Genomic DNA, 17,198 nt, shown 5'->3' with positions numbered 1-17,198 from the left:
AATCTGTGTATGCAATCGCTAAACAGCACTTGTCACTAGCATTCGTTAAGGCTATACGGGTGATGTTTGTGCTTGTGTGCATGTCCGTATATATATATATTTTATAAGTGTGTGTGCATGTGTATCATCGTGTGTGTAGATGTGTGTGTCTAGATGTGTGTGTGTGTAGATGTGTGTGTTTGTAGATGTGTGTGTAGATGTATGTGTGTGTAGGTGTGTGTAGATGTGTGTGTGTAGATGTGTGTGTGTGTGTGTAGATGTGTGTGTGTAGATGTGTGTGTGTGTAAATGTGTGTGTGTGTAGATGTGTGTGTGTTGTTCATCTCTCTCACCCTCCCTTCGCCACCACCTCCCTTCCCTCCCCGCTCCCCAATCCCCCCTCTATCCCCAACTCTCCGTCTTACTCCCACCAATGAAGCAGCCCAAGGCACAGTCCTGGCCTTGTCAAACAACACACACACACACAACGACGTCGATCTCCCGTAGAGCCTTTAACAGACTGATGGGGCATTTGCTGCAAGCGGGGCAGCAGCACCCATGAAGGCCGCCACGGCGCGCGCAGGGGTCGCCGGTGTGGCATGAGCACCACGCCCGGTCGCTTTTGTCGCCTCGGTGATGATTTGTAGACCTCGCACTAGATGCTAATTTTAAGGCTGAGTCGACCTAGGGGAAACCCAGGACAGGTTCAGATAATCGTCGCTGGTGTTGGCCATGAGCAGGAATCTAACCCGGGTCGTCGGGCTCATAGCGCAGCGCGCTTACCACTGCGCCACCGCTCACCATACACACACACACACGCGCGCGTAGTGACACACAGAAGCACCAACTTCATCCGCGATTGGCCACTAAGTGGCGGTGGCGTCGCTCCTGCTGCGCCCCGTGCCACGCTAGGTGCGCTCTGAAGAAGCGTGCCAGAAAGGCGGAAGCGTTGCGGGGCAGACCCAGATGTCATCGATGTACGCACACGGCAAACGGCACTCACGTGCACGCGCGCGCACATCGCCTTGTCGCGCGCAGGTGAACAATAACCCGCAAAAGCTCACCTTCTCCCGGGACCTCTCATCCCGATCATAAATTTAGTCTGGTGGAATACATTTGTCGTGCGCGCGCGCGTTCATGTGCAAGAAACGCACGCATGTGTGTGTGTGCATATGTGCACACGCATGCGTGCACGCGTGCATGCGTCGGTGCGTGCGTGTTGCCTAACGCCCGAGTGTTCTCTGTAGGATGCAGAGACATCTCGTCGGGGGTGCGGGATAATCGTGATGGTGATCGCTGCGCGCGTAGGTAGCTTGCCAGTACGCGCGCCCCTCCTCCTCTACCTCCTCCTACCCCCCCCCCCCGCCGCCCCCCCCCCCCCCGCGGGTCCGAGGAGTAGAAAGCAGGTCTGCGAGTTTTTGGCGCGAGCGGCAGATGGGCACGCGCGCGCCCAGGGGATCGCGAGCGCGAGAGCGTGAGAGGGAGAGGGAGCGAGCGAGGGAGGGAGGGAGGGAGATGCGGGGGAGAGGCAGAGAGGGAGGGAGGGAGAGAGGGCGCGTGTGCGCATCCGAACACGAGCACGCGCGCGACACGAATAATTATAAACAAGTGCGTAGATTGGGAGAGATATACATGTGGGGAGGGGTGGGGAGGAGGGGGGGGGGGCGAGTGTGGTGGCATGGAATGGGGGGGGGGAGTGATGGAGATGCACAGATAGATGTCCGTGTGTGTGCGTGTGTGTTACAGAGAGAATGGGATGAAGTGTGTGTACGTGTGTAGAAGACAAGAATTTGAGAGGATGATGGGAGGGAGGTCCTCGTAAAGGTGTGCATGTGAATGGGAGCGAGAGAGAAAGGGGCGGAGTGGTGTGGAGGGTGGGGGTCAGGGAGGAACGGAATGAGAAGGGGGGGGGCACACGCAAACGTGTGCGTTCGTGCGTCAGTCACGTGCCCCGCACGCGTCAGCTCTTGACGTCAGCCCCATATGGCACGCGCCGTGGCATGAGCGGCGTTGGCATCGCTGTAGTTGGTGCCAGTTTGTGGGGTGGGGGGGAGATGGGGGTGGAGGAGAATGGGTAGGGCTGGATTGGAGGGTGGGAGGGAGCGGGAGAGAGTGGGAGCCGCGTAAGAGGAGGGGGAGAGAGAGGGAGAGGAAGGGTGGCGGAGGAGCGGTGCTCACGTACGGGAAGAGCTGACACGGGAGCTCCCTCCTCCGAGCTCTCGCGCCGCTCCGGGTTCGGCGGCGCCATTCGCAGACGGAACACGGAGACGCGCGGAGACACGCGGCCCGAGCAAAGTATGAGCGCGCTCTGAGCCAAGCAACTTGGGTAAGAAGGGGGCTCCGCTGCCCGGACGCGGACAACGCGCTCCGATGCGGGCACCGCGAGCTGCTGTCGTTCATTCGCGTAGAATTCATCACGCGCCGCCAATGCAACTGCGTGTGCGTAAAAAACGTGCACGTCGCGCTAATTGTTCGGGCGCGTGGCGCGCGTCGGCGTCTTAGACCTCAAAGGCGACCTCCGCCGCGCAGTCCCAACTCGACGAATGGAGAAGGCACGGTCCCGCGATCCGTGTGTGATCCGAGGCTTCGTCTTCTTCTTCATCATAAACGCGGCCGACGCGTCTTAATGCAGCGGGGGCGTTCGACCAAGTCCCCGTGTCCCCTGCTTGTCGAGGAGACCAGGCGACCCGTCGCCCCCACCCCCCCCCCCTGAACGCGTGACTGTGACTCCGCGCGTCGCCGTGTGTCTCTCTCCTCTCCCGTCCAGGGTTCTGAAAGTGCCTTCCTTCATCCTGCAAGGCGGCTCACGTGAGACGGGACCGTCAACGTGGCGTCGTCTGCACAGAGAATTGGGGTCCAATCCAGGTTTGTTTTTCAATAAGCGATTCCGTGTGCGGTTCTGCCAAATAATGTTTTTTTTTTTTTTCGCACCCGAACACTTTCCGCACAAATTAGTCGACTAATTAATTGTTCGTCACGCGGGGAAGGTGCGAGGGACGGAGGGAGGGAGGAGGGAGGGAGGTTATTCGTGGTTTGTAACACGCGCCATAGCCTCGTCGACAAATATCAAATCCCCTCGTTGGAGGTGAACGTCCAATGTTGAGAAATGTTGACAAAATACGCCCCTTGCTGTGAAATTTGCCTGCGTAAAATATCAAAGCGCCGTTACCAGAATCAGGTCGGTATCACGATCATCCTCAGCATTTTTGTTGTTGTCGTGATGTTTATTTTTATTATATGTGATCGTGCAGTCACAGACATGGATTCTGTTGTGTATCGTCACTTATCGCACGTACTTGACTTTCACCGTTACTGCTGTAATTGTTGTATTCACATAGACAATTACGATATCGCAGTTTTAAAGCTGAAGAAACGGTGCGAATAAAAATGAAACAGCGCGAGTGAAAATATCAAAATAATTATTTTAATTCCGGAGAGAAAGAGAGAGAAATACAATAATTGTATCGACGTTTCGGCTCCGCTTCCTTACTCAGACAACGTAACCAACCCGCACTGAGCGTTTTCTTGACACCAAAGCACCAAGGCACCAACTCGACACACGCGCCGCGCCACGCCGTGTGTGTTGAGTTGGAACCTTGGTCCTCGCTTCGCCTAAACCAAGCGTGGTTCGCGAACCGCTCGTGGAACCATTCGAGTTCGCGCGCTCCTCCTCCTCTTCCTCCTCCTCTTCTTCTTATTTTTTTTTACGAGTCCCGTAAACACGCCCCCCCCCCCCGCGGCCGCCCGGTGCTCTCTCGCCCGGGCTGCGGTCCAGCCTGCAGCCCAAGGTATTCCCCACGCTGGCTGTTTTATTAGAAGAAATGAATATGCACCTGATGCCCGGCTATTAGCACGCTTGCGTGCGGGTGCCCCGCAGAGAGAGAGAGAGGGAGCGGGCGCGCCTCTGCATACGCTCGGCGCGATTAAGAACCCCAATCCACGCCGAGCGGCCGTGCGCTAGCCACATCGCTGGACGCGAGCCGCAGCGGACGAGAGGACATGGGGGTCGGTGCTCGTGTCCGAGTATGTTATGTTGTTGTTGTCGTTGTTATTGGCTGGGTAGGGAGTGGGATTTATTTGAAATAAATAAGGAGCATTTCTGCGCGCTGTACTCTCGGTGTAAGTGTCGATCAGGGAACGAGGCGAGGGTTTTGGTTTGTTTGTGTTGTTGTTGTTGTTGACGTTAGAGCGAGAATTCGTCACGCTCGCCTGTACGGATCTCGTTAATAGGGCGAGTGTGGGGCGTGCGCACGCGCGCGCGTGTGACACATGGCCATGTAACCGGTCTGCGTGATCTGGACCGGCTGTGTCTCTCTGGGGGAAAGTCGCCTCGCGACGTACAACCTCCCGTGCGTGCGTCCGTGCGTCGCATTTTCAGGACTCGATGACGCTTGCGAAAACGACGCTCTAGTTTACGCGTTTTAACAAACAAAACAAACAAAGGTCACAAAATCCTTCCTCGTCGCCTCCTCCTCCTCCTCCTCCTCAAGTGGCGAGTGTTGAGTCGCCGGCGCTCGGTCCGGCCGCCAGCGACTTGCGCCGCGCTCCGTCGCGGCGATTGGAGGCGCTCTTTAATGTTTAATAACCCCTCTTGATTTGCATAATATGTCGTCTATCCTTAGGGTGAGAGCAAATTGAGTACATATTCTGTTGCGCGCTCCGCAATTTAATTACGACATTGTTAAGCGCAATCTAATGCGGCTGCTATTTAGAGCTGTACTTTGGTGTGAGTGTTGGGGGGGAGGGGGGGAGTGTAGCCAGGACTCCGATAGGGGATGGATGGGGGGGGGTATGACAACTGCCACTTGCGCATCAGGTAGGGCCTGACGCCGCGCTGAACCGATGCCGGAGAGCCGAGGTGGTGTTCCCCGACACATTTTCCAAAGCGTTGCGATACGTGTCTATATATATGTGTGTGTGTGCACACGTGTGTGTGTATATGGGGAGCGGTGGTGTAGCGGTTTGCGCGCTGCGCTACGAACCCGGCGACCCGAGTTCGATTCCTGCTCACGGCCAACACCAGTGACGATTATCTGAACCTGTACTGGGCCTCCCCTGGGTCGACTCAGCCTCAAATTAGTACCTGGTGAGGTGTAAACATCGCCACTGGGGAGACAAAGGCGGCCGGGCGTGTGCCGTGCCAATCTGTGTATGCAATCGCTAAACAGCACTTTCCACAACAGTCTGCTAAGGCTATACGGGGGATCTTTGTCTTTGTTTGTTCTATATGTGGGGAGCGGTGGTGTAGCTGTTAGCACACTGCGATCCAAACTCCTGCGACCCGAGTTCGATTCCCGCTCGCGGCCAACACCATTGACGATTATGTGAACCGGTCCTGAGTCTACCCTAGGTCGACCCAGCCTCAAATGAGTACCTGGTGCGTGTGTAAACATCGCATCTCTGAAAACAAAGGCGGCCGGGCGTGGTGCTGGCCACCCACCCGCACGTGTTCAGTTCGGGCTGACATAGGTGCTCGCGACCAGCTCTTGCCCCTAAAGTCTGATAAGGCTCATATTCTCAGGTTTTTTCGGTAAAGTCACGTAGGTAAAAACATTAAAATTAATGAAAGTAAAATAAAACAAAATAAAATTCACGACGTTTCGGAGGCAACACAAGTCTCCGTCATCAGGTGGGACCGTCACAGCCGAATTAGCTGCATCAAGTGAAGCAATGATTCAAGATGTAATCCCTTATAAGCAAGTTGAAGGGAGGTGGAGAGGGGGGGAGAGCTTATCAGGCTGTGGTAGCCAATGAATGGAAACGTATCGGGAGGGAGGAGGAGCGGTGATCAAAGACTGCACGCAGTGCTCAACACAATGAATGGAGACGTGTCGGGACGGAGGGCGAGCGGCGATCAAAGACTGCACGCAGTGCTCAACACAATGAATGGAGACGCGCCGGGACGGAGGGCGAGCGGTGATCAAAGACATCACGTAGTGCTCAACACAATGAATGGAAACGTGGCGAGCGGTGATCAAAGAACAATGAAGAGATTACTGTTAAACACTGTGGATGTTAACACTCGGTGAAGTAAATTAAAATAGTGCCTGTCAGATAAGATGGTCCAAAAAGTGTAATTAAGTCTTTTTTGCGTGGTTAATAACATCTTTCCAGTGATTACTGAGTTTGTACCCATCATCACGGTTGAAATTATGTCTGTGTTTGTATATTTGTATGGCTTCGTGTACAAACCTTTGATGGTAGCCCGGAGGTTTGCAGAGAACCTTGGTCTCGGAAAAGACAATTTCATGAGAGCCCGCCGAGTTGTAGCAATGATCGGCAACGGCCGAAGAATCAGTTCTGCCGTGTTTCAGATCTGACTTGTGCTCGCGGACACGATCAGCAACATGACGTTTTGTTTCTCCAATGTAGCAATCACCACAAATGCAACTCAATTTGTAGACTCCAGGATACTGTAAGTCAGGAACGACATCCTTCACAGATGGAATCAGCTTCAAATCTAGAATCTGATAAGGCTATACGGGGGATCTATGTGTGTGTATATATATACACGTGGGGAGCGGTACTGCCGTGGTGAGCCCACTACGATACGGCAAACGTCAAGTTTGGTTCCCGCTCACGACCGATGACAGTGGCGAATGTTTGGTCTTCAGGTTGACCCCCGGCGTGGTGTGAATAAAACATCAGCACTGGCCGAACAAAGGCGGCCGGGCGTGGTGGTGTTGGCCCACCCACCGCCGTGCCTGCCTTCGGAGGTGCTCGCTAACAGCACTTTGCTCCAATGGCCGTTTGAAGCTATACGGGGGACCTTTGTCTTTGCGTCTACGTTGTGGACGTGGAGAGCAGCGGCGTAGCAGCCGCTTGCGCGCAGCGCTACGAACCCGGCGGCACAAGTTCACTTCCCGGCCAAGGTCGACTCAGCCTCAAATGTGTACTCGGTGCGGCGTGTAAACATCGCCACTGGGGAGACAAAGGCGGCTGGGCGTGGTGCTGACCACCCACCGTTACCGGCCTGTTATAGGTGCCCGCGAACAACAAATACGGGGGGGGATCTTCATGCTTGTACACGCGTATGCGTACGTCCGTTGTATCATTGGAAATTCCACGTCGAGGAATGGTTTTCGAATATGTCGATATTAATCTACCTGGGCAAAGAACGAACTGATCGCTCCCTCGGAGTGAGAAGGGACAGCGCCAACCACAGGGTGTTTAAACACGAGGGATGGGGGGGGCGTAGAGTCGAGTGAGGGGTGCACGCCGTGCAAGTGCTGCCCGCTGATTTCAAGGCCGCCCAAAGCTACGCGGCGATTTTTTTTCCCCCACGGAGGGCGGTCGGCTTAGCGGCGGTTCGATCCCCCGCATCTCCACGTCGAGAGTCGATCGATCTCGAGGTTTTGATCGAAGCGAGCCGTTGGCAGGGCGCAGTGGACATGCCCAGTGGAGTCGCGGTGTGTTCCGGTATCTTGGGTTTAAAAAAGAAACCGCGGGTCAATGCGGTACAAGCAATGTCAGAGTCCGGCAAAAAATCGCGCTCCAAATGAGTGTCCGTGCACGTGAGTGGCGGTCACGGTAATTGGCATGTTGGTCCAGTTGTCTTGTGACGCCCGTTTAATTCTGTAAAACTTAATATTTTTGCAAGTTAGTTTTTTTTGTAACAAAACGGAATATATGTCAGGTGTCAAATTATTCGGGGTTACAAGACATCTGGACCACGCTGTACACCAATGAGAGTGGATGACGATGATGATGTCTTATTATCGTGAACGCTAAATCCATGTCCCTGCACTTGAGTCGTGAGACGTTGCCCGGTCGAATCGGGGTTTCGAGTCAGAGTCGGTATGTGTTAGTGCGCAGTCGCAATGCCTCTCTCTACCACCACCACCACCACCACCACTCTCATCATCATTATCATCATCCCCACGATCACCACCACTGTCATAACCATCATCTCCATTCTCACCAACACCACCACTCTCACCATTATCATCACATCAATTATTCTAATTACCTTCAATCTCACTCGCACCACCACCATCACCACTACCATCATTACCAGCATCAACATCGTCATTCTAATAAGTGCAAATTACAATTACCATAATTTACATTTTCACCATCACCTTCCACCAGAATCACCACCATCACCACCACAATCACCGCCACCGTCACCACCGCAATCACCGCCACCACCAACCACTGCTCTGCCCCCCATCCCCGCTGCTGCGCTTAACACAACACCGTGGGTCAAATTTCGATTTACAGCTTTCTGCAGGGATTCATCTTCTTGGTTCTTTCGGTAAAGTCACATAGAAGGAAGAACAGGGCTGTCGGAAAGACAGCGTCTGAAAAGACGCTGTCTTTCCGACAGCCCTGTTCTTCACCTGAGGATGGCTGCTTGCGTTGTGGCCGAAACGTCGTGAGAATTGTATTTTATTATGTTTTATTTTTATTATTTTATTATTTTCCTTCAACGTGGGTCAAGCCCCCCCCCCCCCCGATTGAACCGGGCGCCGGTAGAACCCGATCCCGCGCGTGGCGTCATTCGCGCTCCCTCGTCAAGTCTCCAAATGCAGGCGCCCCCCCCCCCCCTCTGCTGCATCGCGGCTTTGCGTTAATCACGAAATGAGCGACGTCAATGGGCGACCGCGTAGGGGCGACGCGAAAGACCGCAGGGCGTTACTGGGCGAGGGAATACGAGCCGACACGCCACCACAATACAGAGTCTAGGCGCTCTCTTGTCAAGGCCATGCGTCACTTTAATTAACTTATCTGCTTATCTGCTTTCGCGTAACTACTGGACATCTGTGGAAAAAAGAGCTTCATAGCTCATCGGATTCCTCCGGTATACATAACATATTCAGATGTTTTATTTTCTTAAACGAGGGTTGAGTTCAAAGCGGGGGGACACTATCGCCGCCGTGTCGCCCTCCCTGTTGTTGTTGTTGTGTTGTTTGTTTTGTTTGTGTTAAATGTGGCTCCAACTGGAGACGTTGACTTTGTCACAGAGCGAGCTCAAAAGTTTGTTTTTCTGTGTGCCACGCCGGAATGCCCGCGTCGTCTCTCGCGGAGCTCGTGAGAGAATTGTAATTCACTCGCGAAAATAAACTAAAAACTGTTGGAGAAAAGCGGGCTTCCGAATCAACCAGGCCAGCAGTGATCATGAATCGTGCCAGCCTCTACTGGGCAAAGGCCGCCTCCCCCCCCCCGTTCCGTGTCGCTCGTGACGTTTTTTTGACCATACTTCACCACGCCGGTCAGTGCGTGTGCATGCAGGAGGGACCGGTCCAGGTTTCACTCAAACCACCAGTGTCGGTCACGCGAGCTCAGGTCGCTGCGACACCACCACTCCCATAATGCACCACATGCTCGAGACACACACACGGCGGCTCTCGTGTGCGGCATAGAGGCCGCGGCGTCTCGTAACAATGCGCGCGTTTCACTCTCTGATTGGTACACGCGGACGAGGCTTTCGTGATTATCCGCCCCCCCCCCACGTTGTAGTTTAGCGACGGTTAATTGTTTATTGCGTCGAATACTCGTTTTGAATTTCGATTTAAAGCTTTCGTGACTGCAGGGATTCAACTTCTTGGTTCTTTTGGTAAAGTCACGTAGAAGGGAAATGATAATATAAAATAAAGAAATAAAATGAAAAACATAATAAAATAATTCTCACGACGTTTCGGCCACAACGCAAGCAGCCGTCCTCAGGTGAAGAACAGGTCTGTCGGAAAGACAACGCAAGCAGCCGTCCTGAGGTGAAGAACAGGTCTGTCGGAAAGACAATGTGGCCGAAACGTCGTGAGAATTATTTTATAATGTCTTTTATTTATTTTATTTCATTATTTCCCTTTTACGTGACTTTACCGAAAGAACCAAGAGATACTCGTTTTGACTTCCACATTTGGTGCGTGGGGATCAATGCATCGTTCACGTTAACAGGGGGCGGGGGCCCTCTTACTCAGAGGAGGGCTCAAGTCAAGAAATTAATTGTCGCCAGCACGCCTTTTAATTAGCGACGCGAATATAATGCCCAGCCCCTTGGTTGATCCACTTGCTGTATGAAGGCCTTCTCATGCCGTGTTGGCCATGCAGATTGTTTGACCATAACGCAAACACGCCAGTCGGTGTTTTCAAGGTACCGCCAAATAATTCAATGTACCCCACCCCCCTTCTCTCTCTCTCTGCTCTGGAAATGGGCTATTGCCTGGAACGTTAGTTAGTAACACAAGTCTCTGTTTCTTTTGGGTTAGGCAAGGGTTGGTGGATCACGCAGAGATTCATAGAACTCTAAAAAAACTACGTGGTGTCCATTAGATGAGCTGCTATGTAAGCCAGGCGATGGTAATAAAAAAAACGTGGGATCGTGAACCTATCTGTGCTGATCTCTTAGGGGTTTTCACTGGGTTCACACGAACCAACAACAATGAGTCTTGAGGCTCAGTGACGCTTTCCTGGATTAACACAGGACGTGGTTATTCGTGTTATCATTACTATTCTAATAAGCAGGTGGGATGCTATATATAATGAAAATACGATAAGATCATCACCATGCACAGCTGCTTGAAGACCTCTCCACGCTTTTTCTCCCGAGCGCATATCCCATCAGTCCCTGCGACCCGTTTTGATGTTCCATCTCCACGAAGGTCGTGTATGTGCGTGTGTCTGTGTGTGTGTCTGTATGTATGTGCGTGTGTCTGTGTGTATGTGCGTGTGTCTGTTTGTGTGTCTGTATGTATGTGCGTGTGTCTGTGTGTATGTGTCTGTGTTTATGTGCGTGTGTCTGTGTGTGTCTGTATGTATGTGCGTGTGTCTGTGTGTATGTGCGTGTGTCTGTGTGTATGTGCGTGCGTCTGTGTGTGTGTCTGTATATATGTGTGTGTCTGTGTGTATGTGCGTGTGTCTGTTTGTGTGTCTGTATGTATGTGCGTGTGTCTGTGTGTATGTGTCTGTGTTTATGTGCGTGTGTCTGTGTGTGTCTGTATGTATGTGCGTGTGTCTGTGTGTATGTGCGTGTATCTGTGTGTATGTGCGTGCGTCTGTGTGTCTGTGTGTATGTACGAGTGTCTGTGTGTATGTGCGTGTGTCTGTGCGTGTGTCTATGTGTATGTTCGTGTATCTGTCTGTGTGTATGTGCGTGTGTCTGTGTGTATGTGTGTGTGTCTGTGTGTATGTGTGTATGTGTGTATGAGCGGCCAACTCCAGCGACGATTTTATAAACCGGTCATGGGCCTCCCCGAGGTCGACTCAGCCTCAAATGAGTACCTAGTGCGATGTGCCAGCATCACCACTCGGGATACAAAGGCGGCCGGGCGTGGTGTTGGCCACCCACCCCTTCGTGTACCGTGCAGGCATTCATACGCGCTCAAAAATAGCACTTGCCCCCAAAATCTGTTCTGGCTATGTGGGGACATTTGTCTTTGCATGGGAGCGGTGGAATAGTGATACGCCTCACTACTCTACGAAACTGCCCGCCTGAGTTCCACTCCCGGCTACGACTAACAGCGGTGGCGAGTGATATCTGAGCCAGCCCCTGGACGTTTGCGAGCTCGCCTTGAATGAGTAACCCGGTGCTCCCACCACTGCCTCGTACGCCGTGCACGCCTTGGTCGGTGCTTACTAGCACCACTTGCACCAACCGTCTGATAATTTGGGTATGTCTGTATGTATGTATGTCTGTATGTCTGTATGTATATCTGTATGTCTGTATGTATGTCTGTGTGTTGGTATGTGTGTGTGTATGTCTGCGTGTTGGTATGTGTGTGTGTGGGTGTAAACATCGCCACTGGGGAAGACACAGGCGGCCGGGCGTGGTGCTGGCCACCCCACTCCCTGTGTCTCGTTCCGGCCTTAATAGGTGCTCGCTAACATCACTTGGCCCAAAAGTATGTTAAGGCTATACGGGGGATCTGTGTCTTCATCATGCGTGTTAATGTGGTTATGTATTCGTGTTGTATGTGGCATATGCGTGTGCGTGTGTGTGCGTATGCGTGTGTTTTGTCCGCGTGTGCACAGCGCTACAAGTCCGGCCACCTGGGTTGGATACCCAGCCCCACGTCTCAATTGCCATCATCATCACCACCATCATTATCTTAAGTACATGTGACCCGCCCGTGACCCGATCGTGACCCGTTCATCCGTGACCGCTCGCAGGAAACCACCACCACCACCACCATGTTCACGAAGCTCTACGCTGGAGCCGAGGCCATGAGCCAGCAGCTGCGAGCCGTGAGTCTGGCTCTCGCCACGGCCGACGAGGACGCCTGCGGCAGCAGCGACGGCGAGGCGCCTCCACACTCCTGCACCACCTCCTCGTCTTCCTCCTCGCATAGGCAGCTGGGGCTGCGCGACTCGCGGCCGGACCTCCACGAGCCCACAAACATCGCGGCGGCTGCGGCTGCGGCAGCCGCGGCGGCCGCGGCGGCCGCCGGGGTGGAGGCCACAGGACGCGGCGCAGGAGCGGGCGAAGGTCCAATCGACGACAACGACGACGACGACCTAGACGACGAAGACATCGAGGACGAGGAGGAGATGGAGGAGGAGGAGGAGATGACGATGGAAGAGGAGGAGGAGGTTGAGCGCAAGGCGAGGCGGCGCGGCCCGCGCAAGAAGAAGCCGACCAAGGCGCGCGTGGAGCGCGTGCGCGTGCGCCGGATGAAGGCGAACGCGCGCGAGCGGAACCGCATGCACGGACTGAACGCGGCGCTCGACAACCTGCGCAAGGTGGTGCCCTGCTACTCCAAGACGCAGAAGCTGTCCAAGATCGAGACGCTGCGCCTCGCCAAGAACTACATCTGGGCGCTCTCGGAGATCCTGCGCTCCAACCAGAGCCCCGACCTGCTGAGCTTCGTGCAGACCCTCTGCAAAGGTTTGTCGCAGCCCACGGCCAACCTGGTGGCGGGTTGCCTGCAGCTCAACCCGCGCACTTTCCTGCCCGAGCAGAGCGTGGACTTCGCGCACGTGCCCTACGCGCCCGCCGCGCTCGCCTACGGCTACCCTCCCGCGGGACTGGGCGCCATGAGCCCCCCGTACAGTTCGGCGGCCGAGGGCCCGTACCTGTTGCAGGCGGGCAAGGCGCAAGCCTACTTCAGCAGCGCCATAGACCAGTACTTCGACACGGGCGTCTCGGAGTGCACGAGTCCGCCCTTCGAGGCGCCGGGCAGCCCGCCGCACCACTACGGCCTGAACGGGAACTTCGCCTTTAAGCACGACGCCGCCACGGCAGCGGCTGCGGCGGCAGCGGCCGCGGCGGCAGCGGCGCACGCGTCCGTGCAGGCGGATTACGAGCGGGGAGGGTACGGGCACTTCGGGGTTCGGGGCTCCGGCTACCAGGGGGCGCACGGCGGCGGCGGCGGCGGTGGCGGTGGAGGAGGAGGAGGGGGAGCAGCAGGAGGTGGGGGCGGTGGGGGCGGGGGAGCAGTTGGCCCCGCTGGCTGTAAGCAGGCGGGCCAGGGCACGGGTCCCGGCGCGGCGTATGAGCGGTACGGGCCGCAAGGAGAGCACTTCTGCGCTTACGAGGGCGTGCGTGCGAGGGCGACAGCGCGTCACGACCGCCTGCTGGTGGGTGCCGGGGCCGGAGACATCCACGCGATGTTCGGGGAGTATGACCACCATCACCATCCGCACGGCTGAGACGCACACACGCGCGCGTGCGTGCGCAACGGCGCGGGGTGGAGGGCACTCCCAGCTCCGTGGTCGTCGCTAGCTCCACGTTCTGTTCAGTGCTCGATTGGAGGCGCGAGTTTGTTTCGTCGGTGTGTTTCCTTTGTTCAATGGCGATTTCCTCCCCCGTTGCTTCGCGGCCGTCGGTGGCTTAAGACGAAGCTGTGGGTCTCATCTGATTCCTCACCCCACCACCACTCCACTGCCCCCCCTCTTCCCCACGGCACCCTCCCCCACCACCCCCTCCTCCTCACCGGTACGCGGTGAAAGATTGCAAAGGCGTCCGTGGTTTAATTTTGTACTGTATTTGTATGATTACGTTTTACTATTCTGTGGGGGGGGGGAGTCATGTATGGAAGCCATATAGTCGAGGAATTGCTGCACTGAATATACCAGATGTTCAGTGGCATGTGGGGTTTGATCAGTCAGGGCCTTTATGAACTTGCTCAGCTCCCGTTCCTCCCATTCCGCACGACCCGGCCAGGGTCTTTGATCCGTCCGTGCGTCCATCCGTCCGTTTGGACGACAGCATCGCGGAGTAGCGGTCGAGTCGCGGTCAGCGCACCTCACGTGGGACCCCATCCACCTGAGTTCCATTCCCAGCGATGGGGGGGAGGGGGGGTGGAGTAAAATCCGTGTCGAGCCGCGCCCCCACCCGTCCAGCCTCCCATCCCATCCACAGAGCGGCGTGGATAAGCGTGGGTCAAACAACGCCCGTTCGTTGAGAGCTCTTCATCCAGCAGTGGATGGAGAAAGGCCAAATCCCGCTCAGCTTGATGTAAGAATTACGGACGTCCTTTATTTATATCAACAAGTGCCAGAGTTGGATTTGCCGATAGACCCCGGTTAGCTGTTACACTCCCATGGGATCGTTACATTTCGGCAAAACTAATTCGTCAGTGCTGTCTAGAAAACGTACCGGACGGACAGACGCAGTCGCACATAGACACACAAAGGCTGTAGGGGCGAGTGCTGTTAACGAGCACCTCTGAAGGCCGGCACGGAACACGAGGGGCTCGGTGGCCTTCACCACGCCCTGCCGCCTTTATCTCCTTAGACATTTGAGGCTGAGTCGACCTAGGAGAGGCCCATGACCTGTTGAGATAGTATTCACCGGTTTTTGCCGTGAGCGAGAATCGAACCGCTTTCGCGACCACTCCCCACCTACAGTTATTGTAACCATGAACACACGGTCACGCAGACACAATGACACCGTCGCGGACACACACGCACGCACGCGGGCAGTCCCATGGGTACGAGTGGACAACGAGATTAAACTCACCCGACATTTGCCGGCTCTTCCAGGCGACCTCCGTGCAATGCCAAGGTTGTGGAATTGTGTAACAAACGAGTGAACTCTGTTCTCCTGTAGGACGGGACCTCGATTACCACCGCCCCACATGTGGGCATTCAAATTATCATCCAAGCGACGAGACGTTCATTCGTGAATTGTCTAACGAGGCGAGGCTACACTGAGATGGGCGTCTTGATTTATGTTGTTGCTGTTGTCGTTGTTTCGCGACGTCGACTCGGGTGACCGTAGTTGTCACTGGTTTTCACAAACGAGGTTTCGTGTTTGCCGTTTCTCCAATCGACACCGGACCCGCTCTCGTGAGCGATGACGTCACTCGGGTACTTAAGAGGTCTTTGACGTTCACGTGAGCCTTCACTTTAACCCCGCACGCCGTGATCGCCATGCCTCCACGTAACTTACCGGCTACTGAATTAACAACCTCGGCGCAGATTACAACAACAACAACAACCACCACCATTGCATCAGAGGTCATCGATTCTTGAACAATTTGCATGACTCAACGTGTTATCGGCGTCCGGAGTCGCTTCTGCCAACTCGAGGAACTGGCGTCGCGATTTTCCAGCCGATTGCCTCCGCACAGGGATCCTTCCATGCGGCTCTCATCTCCTGCCACCGCCCGCGGGTCTCCGTGCGCCGATTATTGACAAATAATTCCCTTGGGAAAGAACTCCTTAATACTCGCGCGGCTCGACAGCGACCATTCCTTCCCGTGGGAGTTCGAGATCCGGTTATCGCGTTGGTCAATGTTCCCTTTCCACGAGAGATTTTTGGCGGCAAAAAACCCCCATCTGGCGCTTGCCCCCAACCACCAAATAATGTTGGCAAACCCCGCCAACGTGGCAAATTTTTGGACGTTTTTGTAAACAGTGCGAAAACGACCCGTGGAGTTTGCTCCGACGCGATTCGATGAATTACTACGATATCGGCAACGGGATTCCATTAAATAATATACGTGTTAGATATACGCATTACAGTAATTAATTTATTATGAATGTAACGGCATCTGGAGGTTGCAGAAGGACACCGTTGAACGCCACGAAATTAAAATTGAAATCCATCGATTTTTACACGTGGCAAAAAACCGCGGGCTATAGGAACCGAATGCAATCTATTAATCGATGCATCGTTACACCACTCATCGCCATCGTTTAACACCGTTCAGTGGAAAATCGCTACTTCACGGGCCGTGAGTGGCACAGCGGAGTTGGCACGTGTCCTGATGCGCCATGAATAACATGGGCCTCTCTGCCACCCAATCTGCCCCCACCCAACCACCCACCCCTTCTCGCCCTTCTCCGCTACCCCCACCCCCCTTCATTGCCCTGGGCTCGTCCAGCCCCTGAGTCCCCCGGTGCAGCTGCACCGCCTGCTAATCCACTGTCTGGGTACGGAGGCCTCGCTCCCCCGTGCCGTCAGGGCGCGCGTTTGTCGTGAGCGCTGTCGGTTCAACGTCTCTGGCACCGTCGCCGTGGCCCGGCCAGTAGCTGCAGTCACCGCTTGTGGCACCCGTTCACAGTTCGAAACCAACGGCCCGCCCTGGTCATTACGCTCGCGGTGGATTTACGAACGGTTCGTGGATACGGCACCGGTCTGTTTCACAGTGGACGTTATTCAATGATCCCGTGGCGTCATTCACCAAGAGTAGGGCAATGTGTGCCGGCGTCACGGTACGTAAATGTGCTCAATTGCAATGCGCATAGCAATCTGGAAAAAAAAAAAACGAAAACTTAGCAGGATCCTCCGACAAAAAATATTCACGAGACTCAGTAAGTTATTTCCTGGGTAAAGCAAAGGGGCGCTCATACAAAGTGGTGTCACGCTGCATCAATAAATCGATCGATTACAATCTACCCATACGCCCACGATGCGTGTTGCCAGTCGCACGCGTGGGAACCGGCTACTTGATATTCCTCTGTAATCTACATACCGCGTGACCCCGACAGCTACTAAGAGGCGCTCCAATGCACCAAGAATAAACACAAACGATTCCGGGATGAAATCCAGAAAGCCGGGTCGTGACATATATATATTCTGCTACCGAATCGCTATTTGGGGCGAAACGTTACGGTGGGCGAGTTGGCACGAGTTGAGGCCGATGATTGACGGGCCAACCCCCCCCCCCCCGATCTCACCTCCCATGGGGATCCGGTTGGTGACTCAGCGGCACAGCTTGAGCCAGCTTGAGCCAGATCGGCACGCGTCGTTGCGTTTCGTTACAGCAATCCCCATGTCCACGAGTGCATTAACGCCGCATAGAAGCTGTTAAGGAGTGACAGGTATGGACT

At 54.7% G+C, this 17,198-nt stretch overlaps 1 protein-coding gene and 1 long non-coding RNA gene across 2 annotated transcripts; both read left to right on the top strand.

Moving 5' to 3' along the window:
- The first annotated feature begins 2,116 nt into the window (after window positions 1–2,116).
- LOC144934335 (uncharacterized) lies at window positions 2,117–12,309 on the top strand. The gene is made up of 3 exons (XR_013637149.1): window positions 2,117–2,304; window positions 2,746–2,843; window positions 12,090–12,309. It is a non-coding gene; the product is annotated as an uncharacterized LOC144934335 (long non-coding RNA).
- Window positions 12,310–12,332: 23 nt separating this feature from the next.
- LOC144934457 (uncharacterized) lies at window positions 12,333–13,568 on the top strand (the record flags this gene model as incomplete). The annotated part of the gene is made up of 1 exon (XM_078860222.1): window positions 12,333–13,568. A coding segment is annotated over one exon (1,236 nt), but the record flags the coding sequence as incomplete, so codon positions are not given.
- Window positions 13,569–17,198: the final 3,630 nt, after the last annotated feature.

This window comes from Lampetra fluviatilis, chromosome 10 (assembly GCF_964198595.1).
Source record: "Lampetra fluviatilis chromosome 10, kcLamFluv1.1, whole genome shotgun sequence".
NCBI classification, from domain to species: Eukaryota; Metazoa; Chordata; class Hyperoartia; order Petromyzontiformes; family Petromyzontidae; genus Lampetra; species Lampetra fluviatilis.
Note: the sequence above shows the minus strand (reverse complement) of the source record. Positions and strands in the feature narration are given on the sequence as shown.